The sequence below is a fragment of the Pieris napi genome, chromosome 6 (genome assembly GCF_905475465.1).
Source record: "Pieris napi chromosome 6, ilPieNapi1.2, whole genome shotgun sequence".
Classification (NCBI taxonomy): domain Eukaryota; kingdom Metazoa; phylum Arthropoda; class Insecta; order Lepidoptera; family Pieridae; genus Pieris; species Pieris napi.
Window position 1 is genome coordinate 1,440,596 of NC_062239.1, and position 21,272 is coordinate 1,461,867.

The 21,272-nt window shown below is 31.7% G+C and overlaps 1 protein-coding gene across 1 annotated transcript in view; it reads left to right on the forward strand.

Moving 5' to 3' along the window:
• LOC125050075 (acetylcholine receptor subunit alpha-like 1) overlaps window positions 1-21,272 on the forward strand; it is a 176,666-nt gene that overhangs the window by 120,118 nt on the left and 35,276 nt on the right. Inside the window, exon 4 of the mRNA XM_047649659.1 lies at window positions 7,443-7,646. Within this exon, the coding sequence (XP_047505615.1) occupies window positions 7,461-7,646 (186 nt within the window). The 5' untranslated portion in view covers window positions 7,443-7,460. The remainder of the gene's footprint in view (window positions 1-7,442; window positions 7,647-21,272) is intronic.

A 21,272-nucleotide genomic window follows, 5' to 3' on the forward strand; every position in this document is an offset into this window, starting at 1 on the left:
GAATTGGTTCAGAATTACTTCTGTGGTATTCAATTTATACATTATGCCAAACACATTTTTGCAGATATGAAGTTTGAATCTTACGGAGACTTCTAGCTTATGAAGCGTAAGAAAATCTTGAACCAGCACGACTAAAGTCGGCCACTGACGATACGTCCATTTCGTAGACTTCCTTTTGGATGCACTCCAAATGGAAATTTATCGAGATACGGTACCATTCACGATACTTCCATTTGGATGCATGGCGTCACTTCGAACTTTGCAATCGTACGGAAAGGAAATAAATAATACTATGGATAACAATACTTTACTGGTGGCAGCAGTTGTGTGTATTTTATTAAAAAGACAAAAAAAACCTAAGAGAAGGTGAATGAAGGATTGGTTGAAACAAAGAAATACTTTTATTTATTTAATAATATAAATATATTTATTTACAAATAGAAATACTTTTATTTTTTTCTATTACTTCCAACACAAAGTCACGCGCCGACAAAGACATAATAAAAAGAAAATTATAACGCTTGACAAATACACAGCACATGCACCACCATCGACATCAAAACATAAACTGAAACAAAAACCTCAAAAAAATGGACGCCGTTTCGCCCATTCACGGACAATTCGGACTGCTTCCATATGGCGTGGCGCACGTTTCTGCCATTGACGGACGGCCACGGATGACGTCCATTTGGCCTGGACGCATGGATTTCAATCCTTTTGGAAATCCAGAGCTGGCTGACGTCCATCCAAATGGAATACTTTTTTACCATTCATGGGACGATTTTGGACGACGACTACTCCATTCGGATTAATGGACGTATCGTCAGTGGCTGCTTTTAGAAGCGACACACAGGCCACATGACACATCACGTTTTAAACAAATTCAGAGGTCAAGGGTTGATACTCATCATGATACTGTTTTAATTGCGCTTATTCAACGTCATAAATATAGCTAAAAAGATAAATGTGTGTTAAACATTATTTATTATATAATTCATTCATAAGATGACAAAACGGTCAGCTGCACCCGAGAACTAATTTCAGAGCGAATCTGTGCTTGCGTCAAGCTGTTACTCCATAAATCTCAGTTAAAATACACAGTGTCTAGTGGGTTATCTTAGAGCTGTGATGTTTTAGTTATTTTAACTGATTTATTTTCAAGTACCTGAATTTCAATTAGTGATTCCGTTTCTCTCAACGATTTGAAACATTGCTTAAATTTAGATTTATTGAAACAAGTGTTAGGCAAATTGGTATTACTTGCGATTAACGTTGGCGTTCTTTTAGATTAATTCGAATTAAACTAAAATATTAAGAACTAAACCAAAATAATACTTGAAACGGTTATGAATGTTTTTTAAACAGACCTTTGGCTGCCACCTCATCTCATGTAAAGTGTAAAGTGGCCCATTTGGGAGTACGCGGTAAATTGAATAGGTCGAGCAGTTTCAATCTTTGGATGTTATACCAAAAAAACGACGATCCGAATCGAACATGAAGTTAAAACGATGGCACGTTTCGCTTGATTGTGATTGGTCTAATGGAACGACAAATCGTGTCGCATATCTAAGATTGGCCCAGCTTACAAAGCAATTTTATCTTTGTTTTCTATTAATTTTTACCTCCACAGCTGTATTCACAATACTAATAGTAAGTTTTATTAATTTGATGTTTGAATTGATTACTGAATATTGTTCATATAAACGTTTATATATCGTATTTAGACTTCTCGTGTTGTTTACATAATTACATAAAGTATATTTTACATAAAGTGAAATTTAAGTTAAGATGATGACGTCATTAATTCAAGATTTATTTGTTTATTTATATTTTATTACCTTATTCAAGAACATACACATAACAAAAATAAAAAAAGGTTATAGAAGGTACAGGACGATGATAGTTGGGTATATGGATTATTTTGGAAATTTAAAAAAAATATAAATTAAACATTTTCTGAATAAAGCCAGTTATACTCAACAACAAATTCTGAAAAAAATTATGAAGTAAAACAAGCATCTAATAGTACAATTAAACTTCTAACAAAAGTTTAATCCAAGGCTTTATCAAAGCCGCAAAATAGCTTTGTTTTCGAAATTGGAATTTCGTTCCATTCTTTCAATAGACTCGGCGGTTCAACGAGCTGTGTAGGGTGGGTGACGTCATAGCAGCTTCCGGTGTCGACAGGGATCGCGTCAGCTGATTTCCGGTTTCTATCAACTGCCAAAGACACCCTTTGCATCGACAATTTTAGAGTTCAGCTCAAAACCCCTATTGTGTCTCAAAGATTATTGATATGTTACTGGTATTGACTTATATTACTATCTACCGAAACATATAATATACGTAATAAAACAAAATTTATTGTTTAATCTTTGTATACTAGAGAATAGGTTTAAAAAAGAACAGAGCATTTTTTTTATATATTAATGAAATAACTATATATAAAACAACTACGATATTAAAAGTGACAAAATTTGTACTTCATTTGCTTATTTCTTTTCTGGAAAAGAACGCTTAGTGCGCAGAAAATTTCAGTTAGCAGAGAGAGAGAGTATCTTTTAGATCATTTTAATTTTCTTATTCGTACTTACCACCAGAGTTCGCATCATTGACTTAATAATATGATGTCCAGATGGGGATTTAAATAACAATAATAATAATTTAATAAAAAAAATAATAACGTTATTGCCAATTTTCTACGAAAAGGAATGTTTTTTGTGTATAAAGCCAAACTATTTGCTTGTGTTTTCACGGCAATAAAAAAGATTGTCTTTTAAATATTACACAAAATACCCAGAACATGAAATGTAAGTATGTAAGCAATAGAAGTGTGCACGAAAAAATATAAAATATTTTTTTATAATTCAGCCGTATTTGTGCCGGAACAATGGCTACAGCATTACGCTTGAAGACATGGAGGCTAGTAGGCAAGAAGTATCAGTTACACAAACGACATGTCAGATAGTAAAAGATTTATACTGTAAAAATATATATTACAATATACTTAATACTTTAAACGCTTAAAACCTTCTACTATAACCGGTTCGAAACAGTTGTTCCTGATATTAAACAAATAAGCTCATTAGCTTTATGTCCATTCTACGCCCTTGATACATATGCTTAGAAGATTTTTTATACGTTCATAATTGTACATTGTGTTACCTATTGCATGACTAGTATTTTGGGATGATTTGATTACTAGGATAAGCTCTCGGTTCTGCGGCTATATTGATATACCTGACTGTGTCGGATATGTGTCCTATAGCCTCCACTTGTCTGCACGCACTAATGCACTACGTAAGCCAATTTATCTAGAGAATTATTGATTGTTTTACTATGATAAAGTTTATGTTAAGTATCAGATGATGGTAATTATTTTTATCTTGGTGCCATCCTGTTAAGTTACAGCTAGGTGATCAAAAAGTTTATCAGTATTCCGTGGGCTTCACTTCTGGACATGGCCCGTTTATTTTAATATTATTTACTACTTAAGATGTCATGTGGAACATGGTGTAATGGTTGCAGCTCTTTACAAACGTTGTGTAAAACAAAAAACTTGGCGATTAAAATGAGTGGTGGAGAGTTTATTACCAGTTCTTCTCTTCCGTTCTACGCCCATGATTTGAGAACTGGCAGTAAATGTAAAATTAGAAGCATTTCATGTATTTTTTTGACGTTCATATGTGTACATTGTGTTACCTACATTAATAAAATATGATTTTTTACTTTGACTGGAGTTGACCATCAAACATGAATCTAGTCTCAAGAGCTATGAAACTATTTTAACAGTTTAATAACTTTATAGTGCTCAAGACTAGATAGTAGCTTAAGTAACGAATAAGAATACGGGTACAATATTAAAAAATACTATTTAAACAGGTTGATTGAACTTAAACTAAATTACATGCATGAAAACTGTGGAAATTTCGATCAATTTTCCGCTTTAGTTGATTCACCGTACACACATTATATGACCAAGTAAACTGAATATTGATAACATAACAGGAAAATTGGTTTTATGATGTGAATAAATATTTAATTTTGATTCGATTTCAAATTATATTTATTTTGTTGGTCCATAAATGTATTGATTTTTTTTGTTTAATATCGTCTTAATTTATTGTTAAAGATGTCCCGTAAATCTTAATATATATAAATTACTCGTCACGTTGTTCGCTACTAAACTACTAAACCGATTTCAATCAAATTAGCACACCGTGTGCAGTTTACTCTAACTTAAAAGATAGGATAGCTTACATCTCAATTTATACCTGCAATATTATTTTATTGCAAATTATTTATTTATTATACAGTCACAATTCTAACAGGCGCTGTGAAAGTACCAACGTTTCACATTTAATGGCATAACCAAAACAAAAAAACAAGGTGGTCCCCATGACTGGTGTTCTCCTACCGTTTCCCTCAAATAGTTTAATACTATGTAATATAACAAAAACCTTAGCCTCAGCAACGCGTGGCCGGGTCTGCTAGTATATTTATAAGTTATTGGTTTGTAACCGTAACAAACCAATAGGGCAGAAACATATATTTTTAATATTGACTTAAAGCAAACCTCTGTAGCAATTATACTTTCTGTTGACCCAACGAAAATGGTAATTCGATGAATGTTTCATATCATCATATTACATTGAGTAAAAAAACAAATTCTTTGTTTTTTTAGTGAATTTATCTTTTGGGGAAAATTTTCGTAATCTTTTTTCGTTTTCGGCTTAATTTATTATCATAAATTATATTTTATATTAATTTTATCAAAATTATTAACAAGTGTTTTATATCATCAACAACTTCAGTATTAATTTTACATAGACCAACATTGACCGCATTTGAGTACGATGCTAAAATAAATCAAAAACCCGTCGGAAAGTCAGCATCGTAGCCAAGCCCCTTCTATTACCTTCTAAAACTCCTGATAACTGAACTTCAACTCTATTCCTGTACTTGTAAGGATCAAATTCTGATAATGTAAAAACAAAAGCAATTGTCTAAACATAAATAAGGTTCTATTCTGTCAAATATAAAGTCCAAACTCTTACGTTTATAAAATGTTGATATTTTCCGGCATTCCACTTTAAATAGAATTTTCCTTGGTGAGTTTTTTTTCAATTAGCCCTTATATCTAGAGGGTAAACGTAATTTTTAGTGGAATCTCTTGGGGATGAATTATTTAGTTAATTTTAACGTTTTACGAGGATTACTTGAACGTTTAAAAATTATTTTAACGATGTTCTCGTGAATTTTTAAATAAAAAAAATTATTAATACAAATAACTCTGTAAACTGTCGCATTTTCAATTAGATTTAATTTAAACTGCAATTTCGTTCGCAAGCCACGGGTATGAAGTTTTTTTTAATTGACTTAGCATTTATCCTATCGCTTAAACCGCTAAAAACAAAATAATAGTTATTGTGCATACAATACAATCTATTGTAATATAGCATCTTTTGTCAAAGCCTTAGAAACATTTTTATAATTTTTAAATATCCGAACGTGTGGCATGTTTTGTTGTTTCGATGTTATATGTGTAATATAGATTTTTCATATAGATGAATCCATCAAGATTGGTATTCAAATTTTATGTATGTATTAAAGTCAGTAATCAGTAAATATAATTTTATTTATGTCTCTTTTCTAAGCAGTGCTTAATCAAACTATAAACACTATAGATTCTCAACGTTTGGATTGCTATATATATTTCTTAAATATACTTTTTAATGTTGATAACCTCTTTATAAGTATTGCATCCTAGTACATCTTTAGTGTATAAACCAATACAATTACATATTAAATACATAAAGTGTGTTGATTATAATTATCATAATTGATTTTCCATTCATTACGAATGTCAATACGTTTATCGAAGGCTCAATTTGCAGCGCTCATGATTGTCTGTCGTATTAATCGGATTTGGTTACGATGGGATTATGCTATTATTAATTAAAATTTTGATATGTAAACGTGATTGTAGATAAATTCAATTAGCAGATTTTTCCCAGTGGCTTGAGCATGCATCTCTCACACCTGAGGTCGTTAGTTCGAATCACGTAATGTAATTTACTATCGGTCCATTTAACTGGAGGCATGACGGCGTGTGTCAGGCACAGAAGGTTGATCACCGACTTGCCTTCTTGAAAAAGAAAACAAATGACCACGAAACAGATACAGAAATCTCAGGCCAACACCAAGAGTTCCAGTGCAACTGGTTTTTTTTATTTACATTAAAGGAGTCAGATTTATATTGACCTGTATATTGAAGTAACAGTTTTATTATCTTTTAAACAATTTATTTTATAACGAAGTTTCTCCGCTTCGGTATGCGGTGACGGGACAAAACTGCGAGATTGCCTATTCATTCTTATACAATTAAACAACATATGATTAAAAAGCTTTGGCTCAATAAAAGGTCCTCAAGAAACTTATATTCAATGTTATACGTTATATATTAGGTATTTCAATATGACGAATAACTTTTTATCATTGACATACGCGTATTATTTATTATATATGAGAGCAGTAAGACCGCCCTGTTACATATTTTGTAACCTAATAATATAATATAATTAAATATTATTAATATATTGTACTAGGGTGGCATAATAATATACCTATAAATAGGTCATAACTGACTTTTTCATACAATTAAGTTTAATTTTACTGTTCTCAATACAAAAACATAATAAAGAGAATTTACGACTCCATCGCAATCGCAGTACAAACTGTTGCTGTAATTTTGACAAAATTAATTTCGTATTAATTTATCGGCCTACTCTGATTTACGTACGAGTTAATTAGATTTTGTAGGTAATAAATAATTTCCATTTTCGCATCGAATATATACTTTTATATTTTAGAGTTATGCAGGGTGTATATTGTAAAATGTTAATAAAATGCATGTGACTGTGTTACGAAAAATATTCCAAATATATTCATTTCATCATTAAATTCCAATATGTAATTCACTGTAAATATATTTATTTACATACTAGCACATACAAAAAGTAAAAGAAGCAATGGAAGGCAACACTAATAAAAGTTCATGAGTTCGAAATATATGTATAGTCAAGTCAAGTCAAAATTATTTATTAATTTAGGTAACACAATGTACACTTATGAACATTAATAAAGAAATACATATTAAATGCTTCTAATTTTACATTTACTGCCATGCAATAATTACACCATGTTCCATTCGACATCCTAAGTAGGTAATTCATAATAAAAATATTAAAAACAAAGATTTGTCCTCTATCAGCAATAGGCATGGTGAAATAGGAGCACGCACTTACTTTCTCGAGGGAACAACATCCAAATACATAGTCAAAATAACTAACATCACCGCATACACGAATTCAAGTTCGACAGTCACCACAAGTAGCACCCGTTCACGAGTATGACGCATTAATATTGTGTTTTTGTTCCAGGGGAGGTGTTAGCCTAAGATGGTGCTGGCGTTTGTGGTCGGAGTCCTGTGCGTGTGTGGCCGCTTAACCGTCGCGAACCCGGATGCGAAGCGGCTCTACGACGACCTCTTGTCAAACTACAATCGGCTCATTCGGCCGGTCGGCAATAACTCAGATCGTCTAACCGTCAAGATGGGGCTTCGTCTGAGTCAGCTCATCGACGTTGTAAGTACATTGTCTATAATAAACCAACCGTACCGTATAATACTAACCTGTGGAACAAAAAACCATAACAGTATAAATAATATTAAACACATAAGATACACAATATCGCTACTGTGAACCCACTCTGCGAACATATTAAGATGTCGATAAAATAAAAAAAATAAAATATGTTTATTATGGAACATAAGATACAGGTATCACTTATTACACGTCATTAAATTTGAATTTGTAGGCATTCCTGCTCATCGGCAAAGAAGACAGAGGGTGTAGGCCGAGAGAAAAAGCCGGCGTTAAAAACTCTCGGTACTCTTTTAAAATAGCAAATCATCAATCAACACTTATTTTAAAACAAATATCGCAAATTAATTACGTAGCTTGTCTAGCACTAGTCCCAGGCCCTTTTATCAACTAGATAATCGATAACTTTATAGTAAGCCTCTTTATACAGCTTTTCTTTAATACATTTCTTAAATTTATTAAAAGGCAGAGATAAAAAAGCCTCTGGGATTTTATTAAAGAAGAGTATCCTTTTTCCTAAAAAAGAATTACTAACTTTAGATAGTCTAGTACGGGGAAATTGCAGCTTGTGTTTGTTCCGAGATAGTGACGGAGACAGCATTCAGTAAGCGCAACGTGTTTGTTAACTGGGATCTGTGTAACAGACTGGTTCTAGTCCTTGGTATCACAAGCAACCGTCACTCATGTCCCCTAGGTACAAAGAAGCCGAGGTCTTGGCGAAGACTTGGGTTGCTCACTAAGACCCCTTCAAGACTTTAAGTAGATAGTAGGTCAACAGTAAGTCCCGTCTTGTTTCTAATTTATTGTACTGCAATATCCCCAAGACAAATAATGTTGGGTAATAAGGGATAGTAGGGGTAGATACCATACAAAATAAACATAATAACTGAGTGTTTTCAAAGTCATCAGATGAAGAAGTATTAGTTTTTTTATTATATCATTATAATAGTAAAAATAATTTAACATATTTCAAAATAAAATTAAAACAAATTTAAAAAGTTTGGTCCCTGTGGCAGTGTACCTATTACTCTGGCAGCATTTCCTCGCTGTATTGTGATACTTATTCGTTGATCCATGAAAGCACCAGCTGTGGGATCACCGGTACTATCTACCATACGCCAACTTAAATCTTTACTAAGCGCCTGTGCACTTGAACCATATACCATAATATAAATATGTTTAAATTACAAACACATTTTATTGTAATTGTTTTTAGCCCCTAAATCAATTTTCATTTATTTATATGTAATATATTGCCAGATGCATACCACAATCACAATGTAGGCACTCAAGCTCCCGTCAGCCTAATAGTATTTACTGACCTAACATTGTATTTATGGTATTTATATACTTAAGCGATTTGCTGTCCCCGTATTTACTCAGAAAATAAATGCTTCATTTGCTCCCTAGTAACGCAATTAGTTCTCGACTTTATTACCAAATACTTTGACATTGCGATAGACTAGAAATAATGTTTTATTAGTAAATAATGAAATTGTGTATGAGATTATAAAAAAGTAATTCAAAGTTAATTATAACAAATTTTCTTAATTCTACTAATTGGATCTGCAGTAAATGACTAACTTAAAGATAAATAATTATTTATTTATTCATATATTTAAAATACTTACAGACATACACAGAAAATATTACACAAAATACACAGAACATTCAAAGTATGTAACAAATAGACGTGTGCGCGATATTAAATAATGTTTTTATAATTCAGCCGTATTTGTGCCGTAACAATGGCTACAGCATTACGCTTGAAGTCATGGCTATTGCAAGAAGTAGGTATCAGTTTCACAAACGACATGTCAGATAATAAAAGATTTGTATTGTACAATAAATACTATATAAATACTTAATACTTTAAACGTTTTATAAAATACTAGCTATGCTCCAAGTTCGGTGATATCTGGTTCGTACCAGTTGTTCCTGATATTAAACAAATAAGCTCATTAGCTTTATAATTTTAGGATGGGCTTGTTTAGATTAAAACTTGGAACAAAACTACTCGTTTACCCTTTTAATAACCCTCCATTAGATATTTTCATAAATAACCATAAAATCCAACACCAAAAGGCTTAACAGGACGACCCTTTGTGATTTGCGACCTCGTAATTAAATTTAAAATCTTGTTCATGTTTTGCTTTCTATAGGTTTCTATTCGAAATCTGTGTGTTGTTTTTATTATATATTTATCTATGATTAAACGTACGACTTTAAACCTTGAAGTTCCACCTTCAAGCATAAATTAATTTTCTTCACAGAAAGAATACGGTGAAGGTAAATATCGTACTTTAAGTACATGTGGGTTTTTTCAAGCCATATCCGTGCACCAATTAATTTTCTTCGCAGAAAGGAAACACATTTAATAAGGTGAAACCTACATAGATCAAAGACAGATCGCCTACTTGCCTGTAAGTAAAAGTGATCATAGAAACAGGAGCAATCTGATATTTTAGAGGGTTGTAACGTCACTGGATTGCACACAAATATAAAACCCGTTCCATAATACAATTTGATACTGATTTAAGTTTGGGGTTTTAGAATACTTAAAATGGGAAGTTGGTTATCAGAATTCTGTATAGACCCACAATAATTATAGGTAGTAAATTGTTTTTGTTGAAATTGGACTCGAGACCTCTAAGTTTATAAAATAATTTCACGCCTTTACAATGGTTCTTGCCAGCGACTATAAACGCATTTATTAATTTGAGTTTCAAATCTTTCACCTAAACTTATAGTATAATATCACTTACCAATTATTACATTGATTACTAAAATTATGTACAGTAGTTTATACATTCAATACAAATTTACAATATTTGTATACGTTAATTAATGAAAATATGTTTCATTAAATAAAATACATTAACATTCCAATTCTAGTAACACAAGCCGTATTTATTTATCAATGAGGTTCTATAGAGTAAAAGTGCAATTTTATGAAAACCTTCAAATTATTTAAATCAAATGAAACTTGTTTAAAGTAGCATTATCATAAGAAAATCAATTTCAAATACCGTACTATATGAATTATAAGATCAGAGGCCTAACATTTATTTCAAAGTTTTCCTATATTATTATGAATAATAATCTGTGGTACAATTTAATTATTTGCCTCAGATTGCATCTGTTTTTTTGAACGTCTTTCTATAAACCATCTTCTATGCAGTCCAAACAGCCCTGCGATTCTGTAACTCACTTTTCGAACTCACACAGCGGTTTTCGCATCGGCGGTCGCTCTGAAATCAGTCGTGAAGTCATTTTATGATTTGGAATTCTGATAAACAAAAAACTACAAGCTCCCACCTTTCCGAAAACCGCTGTGTGAGTTCGAAAAGTGAGTTACAGAATCGCAGGGCAGGTCTAAATGATGTCATACAAACGGTTGTGTTCTCTGGTAGAATGACCAGCGCTGTGGAACACGTCGGCTCCACAGCATATTGCTGAGCCAGGGCCAGTTACAACCACAACACACACACACATTACACTTTAATTAATATACCTTATTCCTTCTTTTTCCATAGATATTTTTCTTTGTTTGCTTATTATTATTTTGTGTCTGTTCTGTGTGTGTGTTTCGTTAGTAAGAAATGTTATGTTAAATGTTGAAACGTTTAAAATACGATATCCATACTCTAAGGAGAGAAATGTCTATTGGGAAAGGGTATTTGCATTTGTACGGGTAACGCACTAGGCCAATACTGTTATTATCTTTAAGTAGTTGAACAAAGATGTTCATAAAATGATTGGCTGGGTAACAAACAGCTGTTCTGCTAGTAATTTAGCCACCTTGGCATAAGGGTCGTGTCTGCTAACTAGGTCATTAGAACTTTCTTTCACCGTGAGATTACGCCTCGTTATTAGTAACTAATTACTTTTTCATTCATTAAGCTTAGTTAATTAAAGGTTTTCGTCGAAAGCAATAGTAAGCTTTCGCTGTTAAAAATACCCATTTTTTGCTAATATTGAAATAAGCGATCGTGTTCCAAAATTAATTTAGAAATTTTGACTTTCGCTTCTTAGTTCTTTCTCTATTAGTATAGATAACAAAGGAAAAAACAAAGTCTACCCTGAAGGGTAAAATATAATAGTAAATATTATCCAGCTTTACTTATTCAAAATACCCTACTTTATAGACTGTCTTTATAATAAATTTTGTACTGTTTCGTAGTATTACAAAATAACATTCTCGCCCTATTTTCACGTATTATTTAAGACCCTTCATACACTTCAAGTTCACATTTTCTCAGCAATGAAACTTCTGGAGAAAATTGCTGAACTAACATGACCGAAAAGTTTTCCCGGTTTTACAGTTCTCGAGTGGAAATTTCCCGCAAAATGAAAATTAACATGGAATCCCTTCATTTTAGTGGAATTACATTATTCTAATGGATCATCAAAAGTAAGTTCATTAAACAAATTAATAAGGTTTTATTTAATATCAAAACACCACCTAACAAAATATTTATTAGGACTTAATTAAAATTTACTACGTAAAATGGGAATAATTTTTAGTGTAATAATGTTTTACTGTATGCATTTAAAAGTGTAGATGTCAAATATTATAACAAATTAAACCGATCTCAACTTGACTTTAAATATCAACGATATTATTGTTACCTAATATAATATAGGCAATGTTGTACAAATTCCCTCCAGAAACTTATGGATCTCAAAAACTACTGGACAAATTTTGATGAAACTTGTATTTTTCTCAAGTATAAATTTAACCAATGAATTTTCTCGATATGACTTAGTTTCCGCACTAACAAACACTTACAACGCGTGCTTGGAAGCTTAATCAAATCATCATATAAAATATTATAAAACTCCAAATTTACTTTTATTTTTTTGAAGTTGTGTTGAAGTGAATGTAACATATACGCTCATAAAAAATAATGTACTATATGGAATATAACAAGATTTTAATAACAGTGCTACAAATGGTTATTTAATTTATTCTATAATCTCTGTATTTATTTATTAATTTATAACACTTCGTTGCATACAGGAATATAATACAATTGTCATAATTTTCGCTTATCGCTTTCGAGCGATCTCTTCCAGGCAACCACTGTGTTATGGTCTAAGATCCCGCTATACAACGACCTTCACCGAGATGCTTATTTAATGAAACTTATTTTATATATAATTTAATATGTCAATAAATATAATCCATATGGGTTGCCTAGCAAATTTCAGTCCAGAGTATTTTTAATTAATTAAAAAAAAAATATTTTTTTAAACATTTCACCGGCATGATTATTAGATAAATTCTATACCAATCGAAAGTATGAAGCCCTTAGAATATGCAAAAGTTAGGTTGTTTTTAATCAATTAATAATTTATGTGTATATTTTTTATGTGACACTAAAGTATATATACATCTTTAGTATAAAAGAAGTTTTTAGTGATACATATATAATACTACCCTGATTTAAAATATTGATTGAAAAAAGTTAAAAAAATTTACTACATGCAAATTATAAAAAAAAATTTTTTTTTTAAATATTAATTAAACATACTCTGGACTGAAATTTGCTAGGCAACCCATATGGATTATATTTATTGACATATTAAATTAAATATAAAATAAGTTTCATTAAATAAGCATCTCGGTGAAGGTCGTTGTATAGCGGGATCTTATACTATTAAACAAAAATATGAAGTCTGTATTTTCTTCTTTTAAATTACTTTATATACTATTAAATAAACATCATTTTCAGTAAATCATTATATAACAAGATCATTCACTGATCCGTATCCTAAAACACGAAAAACAAATTCAATTGAAACTTGAATAAGGTATAAGCAAAGTGCATACATTTCTATTCACTAAAGTACAACTCTACGATCCAATACTTTCTATCTGAAAACATGTATTTCAATCGATTACGTATAAAAGGGAATTTGTGTTTCAAAAGCTTTCATTTTAAAGGAATTTACATGAAAGTGGCTATTTACATATTTACATTAAGTGATACGCTATCAATTTCGTAAGTATGTTTTACAATTTTTTATACAACACATCCTCTAAATTATAAAATGCTATTATATGCATGCAATATTCATATATTTAGTTATATTTAGTTTTAGTTCAAACGTGATATTTAATGAGACTCAATGTAATTAAAAAACTTAACTTTGTATAACTTTGCAATTAAAAAACATTCAGAGTATAAATTTATTTGATTTATAAATTCACGCCTTTACAAAATAAAGCCTCCTATCAGATTAAAAATCTATGATGTGGGCCAGATCACAAAGATGAATGCTACCTATAAAAAAAAACACTGGATGTATGATAATCAGTTACGTAAAACGAAAGTTGTCTATCGACGCTGCTTTAAGTTAGTTTTCGGTTCTTGGGTCATCAGCATGCTCTAAGTAATGGAGAATTTTATTTTTCTTTATATTAACCACTCACGTACAACAATAGAATATAAGCGAAATAATGAAATGTTAATGCTATGTAACGAATGAATGCAATGTTACTCTTGAAGACAGTGCCTACGTCTGGCTATACTCTCGGGGCATACGAAGATTTAGGAAATCGCCACGCTTATAAAACTAAGAAAGCCTGAGTGAGCAAAATGTACAGCCTTAGCTCGTACAGTTAGAAGTTTGTAAATAAATGCTGTACTTATAAGTCTCTAACCGTTTAAGGGCCCCTCTTTGCAGTAAGCATTTCATTTTAGTGACTTGCTTACTTGTTTGCAGTTCCATAGAAAAAGAGAATTAGCTCGATGATTCTTAGCTTACTTTGGAGCGTATTAATTAAGTTCATAGTTTCAAGAGTAAAGTTTAGATTGCTGACACATCGTCCGATACTATGAAAAGAACAGTTGACCAACTTGTTGTTGACGCAACAAGTGGCTCTCGGGAACACTCGCGAACTAATAAACAGTTACAACACTAATAAAATTAAACGAAATCGTTTCAATTGAAAGTGTTTTAGGAATCTGTTTATCGTCAGTATCAGATTTAAAATGGCCAAGACACGTTTGATTTTGAGCTGTAAAAAGACAAATGATTTTTGGGCATCACAGTGATAATTGCATAATAAGAATATTCATTATTCAGATTACACCTATATAATTTAATATCAAAGTAATATAATTATGAGTTCTGATACCGACTCTAATCAGACAGGATTAAGATATTATATATACTTAAAAGAATATATTAATTTGACTAAATAAGAAATTTGAAGCATTAGTAAAACAATAATAAAACAATTTTTAAAATTGATGGAGTAGTTTTTTATGTTTATTCGTTTCAAACATATATTAAAGCCTTTTACTTCTGTGACCACACAACAATTTGCTTTTTAATACAATATAAAACAAAATATTCGGTCGACACGTAGGCCTCTTTTAGCTCTCTGCACTTGTTTAAATAGGCCACACAATCCAGTCCAGATCATGACTACATTGGACCTGTGGATCTCTTTCTCTGTCCATGTCCGTCGAGTTGTCTCTCTTCCTAAAATATGGCGAGGGAGCCGATGGCTGGCCATGCGTCATACTCGTGAACGGTCCTACTTAACGAGTTCACGAGTTGCTCTTGCCGTGTGCCTGGACTATCCGTTTTAGGCAAACAACGTAACAAATATACAAATATTTCCCCTTTAAAATATTAATATAGGTTTATCATTGTCTAAAAATCTTCTTCGCTGCTGTAGTATTCTCCACACTCCCAAAACTTTTTACTAGCTTTTCTAGTTGTACTCATAATCCAGTAATAATTGCCTCGTCCGTCTGTATTTGTTTTATTAATAATTCTTTAGAGGTGATTAGGTTAACAGCCTGAAACGACAATTCAGAATAAGACAAGCCGAGTGTAATTGTACATAGAAAATATTCGTTGGTGCTAAATTCACTGAAAATTTTATCACAAAATATCACACATTGGCATAGAAGCTGAGCGATGCATACGTTACATGAGTTATGCAAATGTCTCATATAGGATAGTCCACAACAGTTTGGTATCCCCCGAGACATTGTCGAAACTTAACAATGTTGGTGCATTATTGAACGAACACTACACGATGTGTTTATGCCAAGATAAATTGGGTTTCGTAATAGAGCGCAGACTTCTGGACATTAATTTATGGCCGAGAATGTCCCGGACTGAACAAAAAGCGCGCTTGTGTGATATATTTCCCTTTACAAATGATATGCGTTCGTGCTTGAGAATTATCTTAGTGGTTTCGCCTGAATTTGCCAAAGCTAAGTCAAATAGATATATTATTCAACGATAAAGAAAAGAGTAATGTTTGCTTGACAACATCAAATATTTCTTAAACTAAAATCATAACAAAAATTCTTAACATAATTTTATATTTAAAACCGAGAAATTTATGTTATCGTTGCGGTATTAAGTTCAAAATATGTCATATTATCTTAAAAACGCGTGTCGCTAAAAGTTATTTAATTTTAAACGAGAAATAAAAATGACCGAATTTATTCAATTTGTATATGAAAATCATATATAACAAGTCAATTAGTATCTTAGTGAATGGGTATTTTACAAAACCTTTCTGAAATTAAACTTGTTAATTTGGGAATCCTTCTGAATAATAAACTCCATTATGCAAATTACACCCGCTTACGGCTTGTTTTCGGAAAGGTCAATCGATACTTGATCATGCCGTATCTATAATTAAATAACGAGAAACGTAGCTTTAAAGAAATTATTATTATACTTTATATTTGTATCAGCTTACTCGTATACACTGCGTTACATTTATAGAAAACAAATAAAATTATTTTTTATTGTTTTTTCTTATTAAACATAAAAAAGACTGTTTTGGAAAAACAACCAAAGTCACATAGATCTGACTTTACAGGAAGTAAATAAAACTTAGTGGAAACAATGAAATAGTAACTACTTTTGATATTTATTAAAAGTACATAATAATGAATGATAGTATAAACCATAAGAATTTGTAATTTTTGTAAAAGTTTAGAATATTCATAGTATAAATTGGCTTTCCAACGTGGTTTACGTGAGACTTCCCATGAACTTTGAGCTCTTTGATTGAGGTAATTTTAGGTATCTTCGGTGGTTTGCGATGTGGCCACTTAACAACAGCACTGTTTTCATTAGAGTTAATTGTGTAATCAATCCACAAGAAATAAACATTTATTAGCAACACAACAGCTAGAATAACAAAATCAAATTTTTTCGACCATAACTATGGTCTTGTCGACCGATCTAACAACAAATTCAAATTCAAAAAAACAAATTCAAAAAATTTGGACATTGGTTGTTTTTCTAAAACAGTCTTCGTTATTTATTATTAGGGATGCAACGGGTGGCCTTATCGCTTACAAGCGATCTTTTCCAAGCAATCCTAATAAGTGTATAACCAAAGTAAATTGCAAGAAGTGTATAACCAAATCTTCCAAAAAATTATGGAATCTAAAATAATACCAAAAAAATTAATAAAAGAAACTAAAATCGAAAAAGCTAATCTAAATAAGAAATACAAGAATTACAAAAGGCCCGATTGAGCAGAATAGGATATGGTTAATAAAGGTTTATGTAGAAGAGTTTTAAAAGATGTTAGGGAGGTAGCCAATGGTATTACAGCATATTTCACAACTTAATGGTGGAGATCCTAAAGGAATTGCCTAAGAAGGATAAGCTGTGAAATGAAATTATTTTTATTTACGTGAAGTATAATGTTTATATGCGGTACAGAATGCAGTTCCCGGTTTGGCCTAGGCCCTGGATGTGCAATCTGCTTTCTATATAATTAATTTAGTCAGTGTAAGGATACGTTATAAGGAAACTCAAAGGGCTTATATATATAGAAAACTATGCCCACCTTTAAATTTTCTATTAAAAGTCAATTAAGTTCAGACCACGCTTGTCTTTATATCTAATAAAACTCCACTTAGAATTTAGCAAGGTTAATTAGTTTTCCATCTGTACACTTAGATCTTTTAAACTTTTTCATCAATAAACAGAGTGGTTTACGCAAAAGGCTCTAGAAGAACAATTATAGTTTTCCACTCCAAATGGACACCATCTTTATATATTGAATCGATACTACTAAAACAAAATCTTTAACCAGTTTATAAGGGATCTTTGAAAAAAATTGTACCGTTTTCGTTACAGTTATGAAAGATCATTCCTCTTTGCGAATATAATCGAACTGACGCCTGGCTGAGTTCTCTATGTTCTTTCATAAAAACTCCAATTTTCGTACACATCATTCCATTTTTCGCGTCATTGAGTTTTTTGATCCAATAGCTTTTATACAATACTTATTGCGAATCAGACTTAAATAATAATTCACGTCCTTTGAGTTTATAATTATTTAAAACGTTGACTTTTTATATTTATTTTCTCTACTGTATGTATAATAATAATATAAAGAGAAAAGATCTGTATGCTTGTAGAAAATATACTCAAAAACTAATAGATCGATTTAAAAAATTCTTGCAATTTTAGAATGGTACATTATGTCGGAGTAATATAGATTATATATATTTCTAACATATTATTTATCTCTAATAGTATTTAAATATATATTTTTTTTATTTAGATTATATTTTGATTGATTTAGATTATAACTAGCTGACCCTAACTTCGTTCCGCCTTAATAATAATATCGTTGTTGCTTTAGTTAAACTTATTTTAGGATTTCATTAAGGTGATAACTTTTTTTGCAAATAGATAAATGTTTTATTGCTTGCCATTGCAAAAGAAGAATGGCAGTTTTACACATTAGGCCTCTTCTCTCTATCGCCAATATTACGATACTGCATGTTAAAGCACTTTCTGCTTTACAACATTTTTTGATGAGGTAACACATGTTTTCGATCAAGATCAAAGCCTGGTTATGCATCTCCTCATTTACCTCAAGTTCGGAATTTCTTGAAGTGACACGAATTCGACGTAAAATGATGCGTAGTTTTGTCAACAAATGTCACCACATGCCGTGTGCATTCTTATAATTAATTAATTTATTTATTGTTATTCGATAACTTATCCGATATTTTATTACTTATTCTGCTATTCGGAGTGGAGAAAAATCCATCAAAAAAGACATAACTAACATCGGTCCAGCCGATCTCGAGTTATAAGTGTTGTAACAAACACGACTTTCTTTTATATATAGATTTCAATGGACGTATACGGAGCTAGGAAATCACGACAAACAAGGATTAATTTAAGGTAGCATTCTATAGTAAAAGGCGTTCGTTCAGTATAAGTAAACGTAAACTCTTTAATGAAGTATGAGCAGAAGATAAGTGTTAGGTTATCTTAAATTCATTACATTTTCGTTTCAAAATTTCCAGGACCACTAAATCACCTGCAATTTGTGTCATGAAAACTCTAAACACTCGCAATATTGTACCAAGTACGTTTTAAGGATTATAACAAATTCATGTCGCTTGTTCCAAATGCATTAAACGAACAAGTAAATTTTCGCCTTACCCATAACAACATAATGGCTAGTTTCGCCTGACTACGGCCAGAGTTTAAAGTTTCAAATATGTTAACAGGTGAATCGATCGTAGAGTTAGTGCTTCGAGATTGTTCCGATGGAATTTGTAGAAGTTTGCCTTGCGGGTATAAGTTGGTTCGTGTTAATTGATGTTCATAGTGAAGACTGTTTTAATATTGCACTATAAGCCGATGCTGCTTTAAGTTAAGTAATATGACCAAGTTTTCAAAGCGTAATTTACAAGCTTTCATAATTTCGTAAGAAGCTCTAATGGACAGATTTACAACTTATAAATCTCTAAATATAATAAAATTTCTGAAATAAATTTTCTTTAGTAGCCTTAAAATGGTATTAATGCTGAAATGTAGTTTTCCATTAAAGGGTGCGTAAGCCAAAATCCACCTTAATAGCCAAGCACGAATTCTCGATCGCCCTGCTATCCAATATATATACTATTAAACATCTATTTTGGCCTTTGTTTGTTTTATGCATTTGTCAGGCACAGAATACTGCCATTTTAAATTTAAAATCTCTTTATACGAATAATTTATATATTTAAGCAGATAACCATAAAGCCATATGGTTATTATTGTAACGATACAGTTCTAAATATTATATTAGTAGGCTGTAAAGTATGTGTGGCGCAAATGATGACACTGCACAGCATACGTTGGAGGATTGTCCGCAGTGGTGTCAGCTACGTCATAATCTTTATTCTTTGGTGGGTAATAACCTTGCTTTGCCTTGTGTTGTACATAAAATGGTCGGCAGTGACAGGGTATGTAACGCAGTGGTATCCTTCTGTGAGCATGTTATGCTACAGAAGGAGACAGCAGAACGAGAGAGAGCGCTTTAGGATGAATCCTAGGGGTAGAAGACGGGGAGTAAATATGAGAAGATATGCCCATCTACCTCCTATGTAGTGTATACTGCACCGGAGGTTTTTGAGTGTAACATGCCGTTGACGTCCCGGTAGAATGCGACAGCGACCCCGGAGCGTCTGTAACGCGGCTTTGTAGCAACTACTCGAGGTGGTTTTGGTGGGTATTGCTCAGCAAGTCTCTGAATGGCGTGGGTCGAGTCCCACATACCACTGCAACTTTTAAGGGCATGCGCTAACGCATTTCCACCTGGGATAAAAAAAAGGCTTTAAAGAATATTCAATAATAATAATTAAAATTACCCCCCTCAGCACTCATTGCTACCAAAAAACCAGACACAGTATTTTTTTTACCGTGTAGGCAAATACAATGTCCCATGTAAAGGCAGTACACTGTACAGCCTTCCCGCTATTACCGCCGTTAGTTACATCTTACATTTCAAAAAGCATACATTTGCCTAAAACTTTATCAAAGCCTTTATCTAAATATAGTGACACATTATTTTACCCTAACTTAATTTCAATTTCGTTGTAAGCCAACGTTTGACCAGTCGACTGTAAACAGAACCTTTTCCATCTAAAAATAACGTAGAAACCGCAAAAGATGGCAAGATTAGCTGTAGTCATTAAACCACGAGTACATCAGTAAAAACATTTTTCCCACTCAATTTACCAAAAGGGTTGCCGGGACAGGAAATGGATTGAGAATTGATGATGGGTTGTCGCGTTAATACAAGGGATCGATTAGAAGATAAAAAATCTAGTAGAAATAACACACTGAAATTTTATATTTTTATGATTAGTAAGCTTATGAGTAGTAAGTCTTAAAATTTTTCTCAACGCTTCTATTCTAATAAAAATGTCTCTTATCATAACTATAAACCTAAGTCAGGATTTGATTCGATGCATACTTAAACGTGTAAGTATCGAAACCACAGGGATCAAACTTTTAAAATTTATTTTAGTTTCTTTATCCATTTTTAATTATTATGTAGATAAAGAATATTCTAACTTTATTATTTAAAATTAATTACGGGTGTAGTCCAATATTGCATTTATGTAAAAAAATAAGGTAAGTATGAATAATTATTTCGATATTATAATAAGAAATGCTATATATATTTCCGAATTTATTCATAGAAATAAAAATACGGCCTTGTGAAGCTAGAATAGGCCGCTAAATCAGATAAGTTCTGATAAGTGATGCCGTCATGGCAATTCATACTGCCTAAAGTTTGAACTACCTGAACAG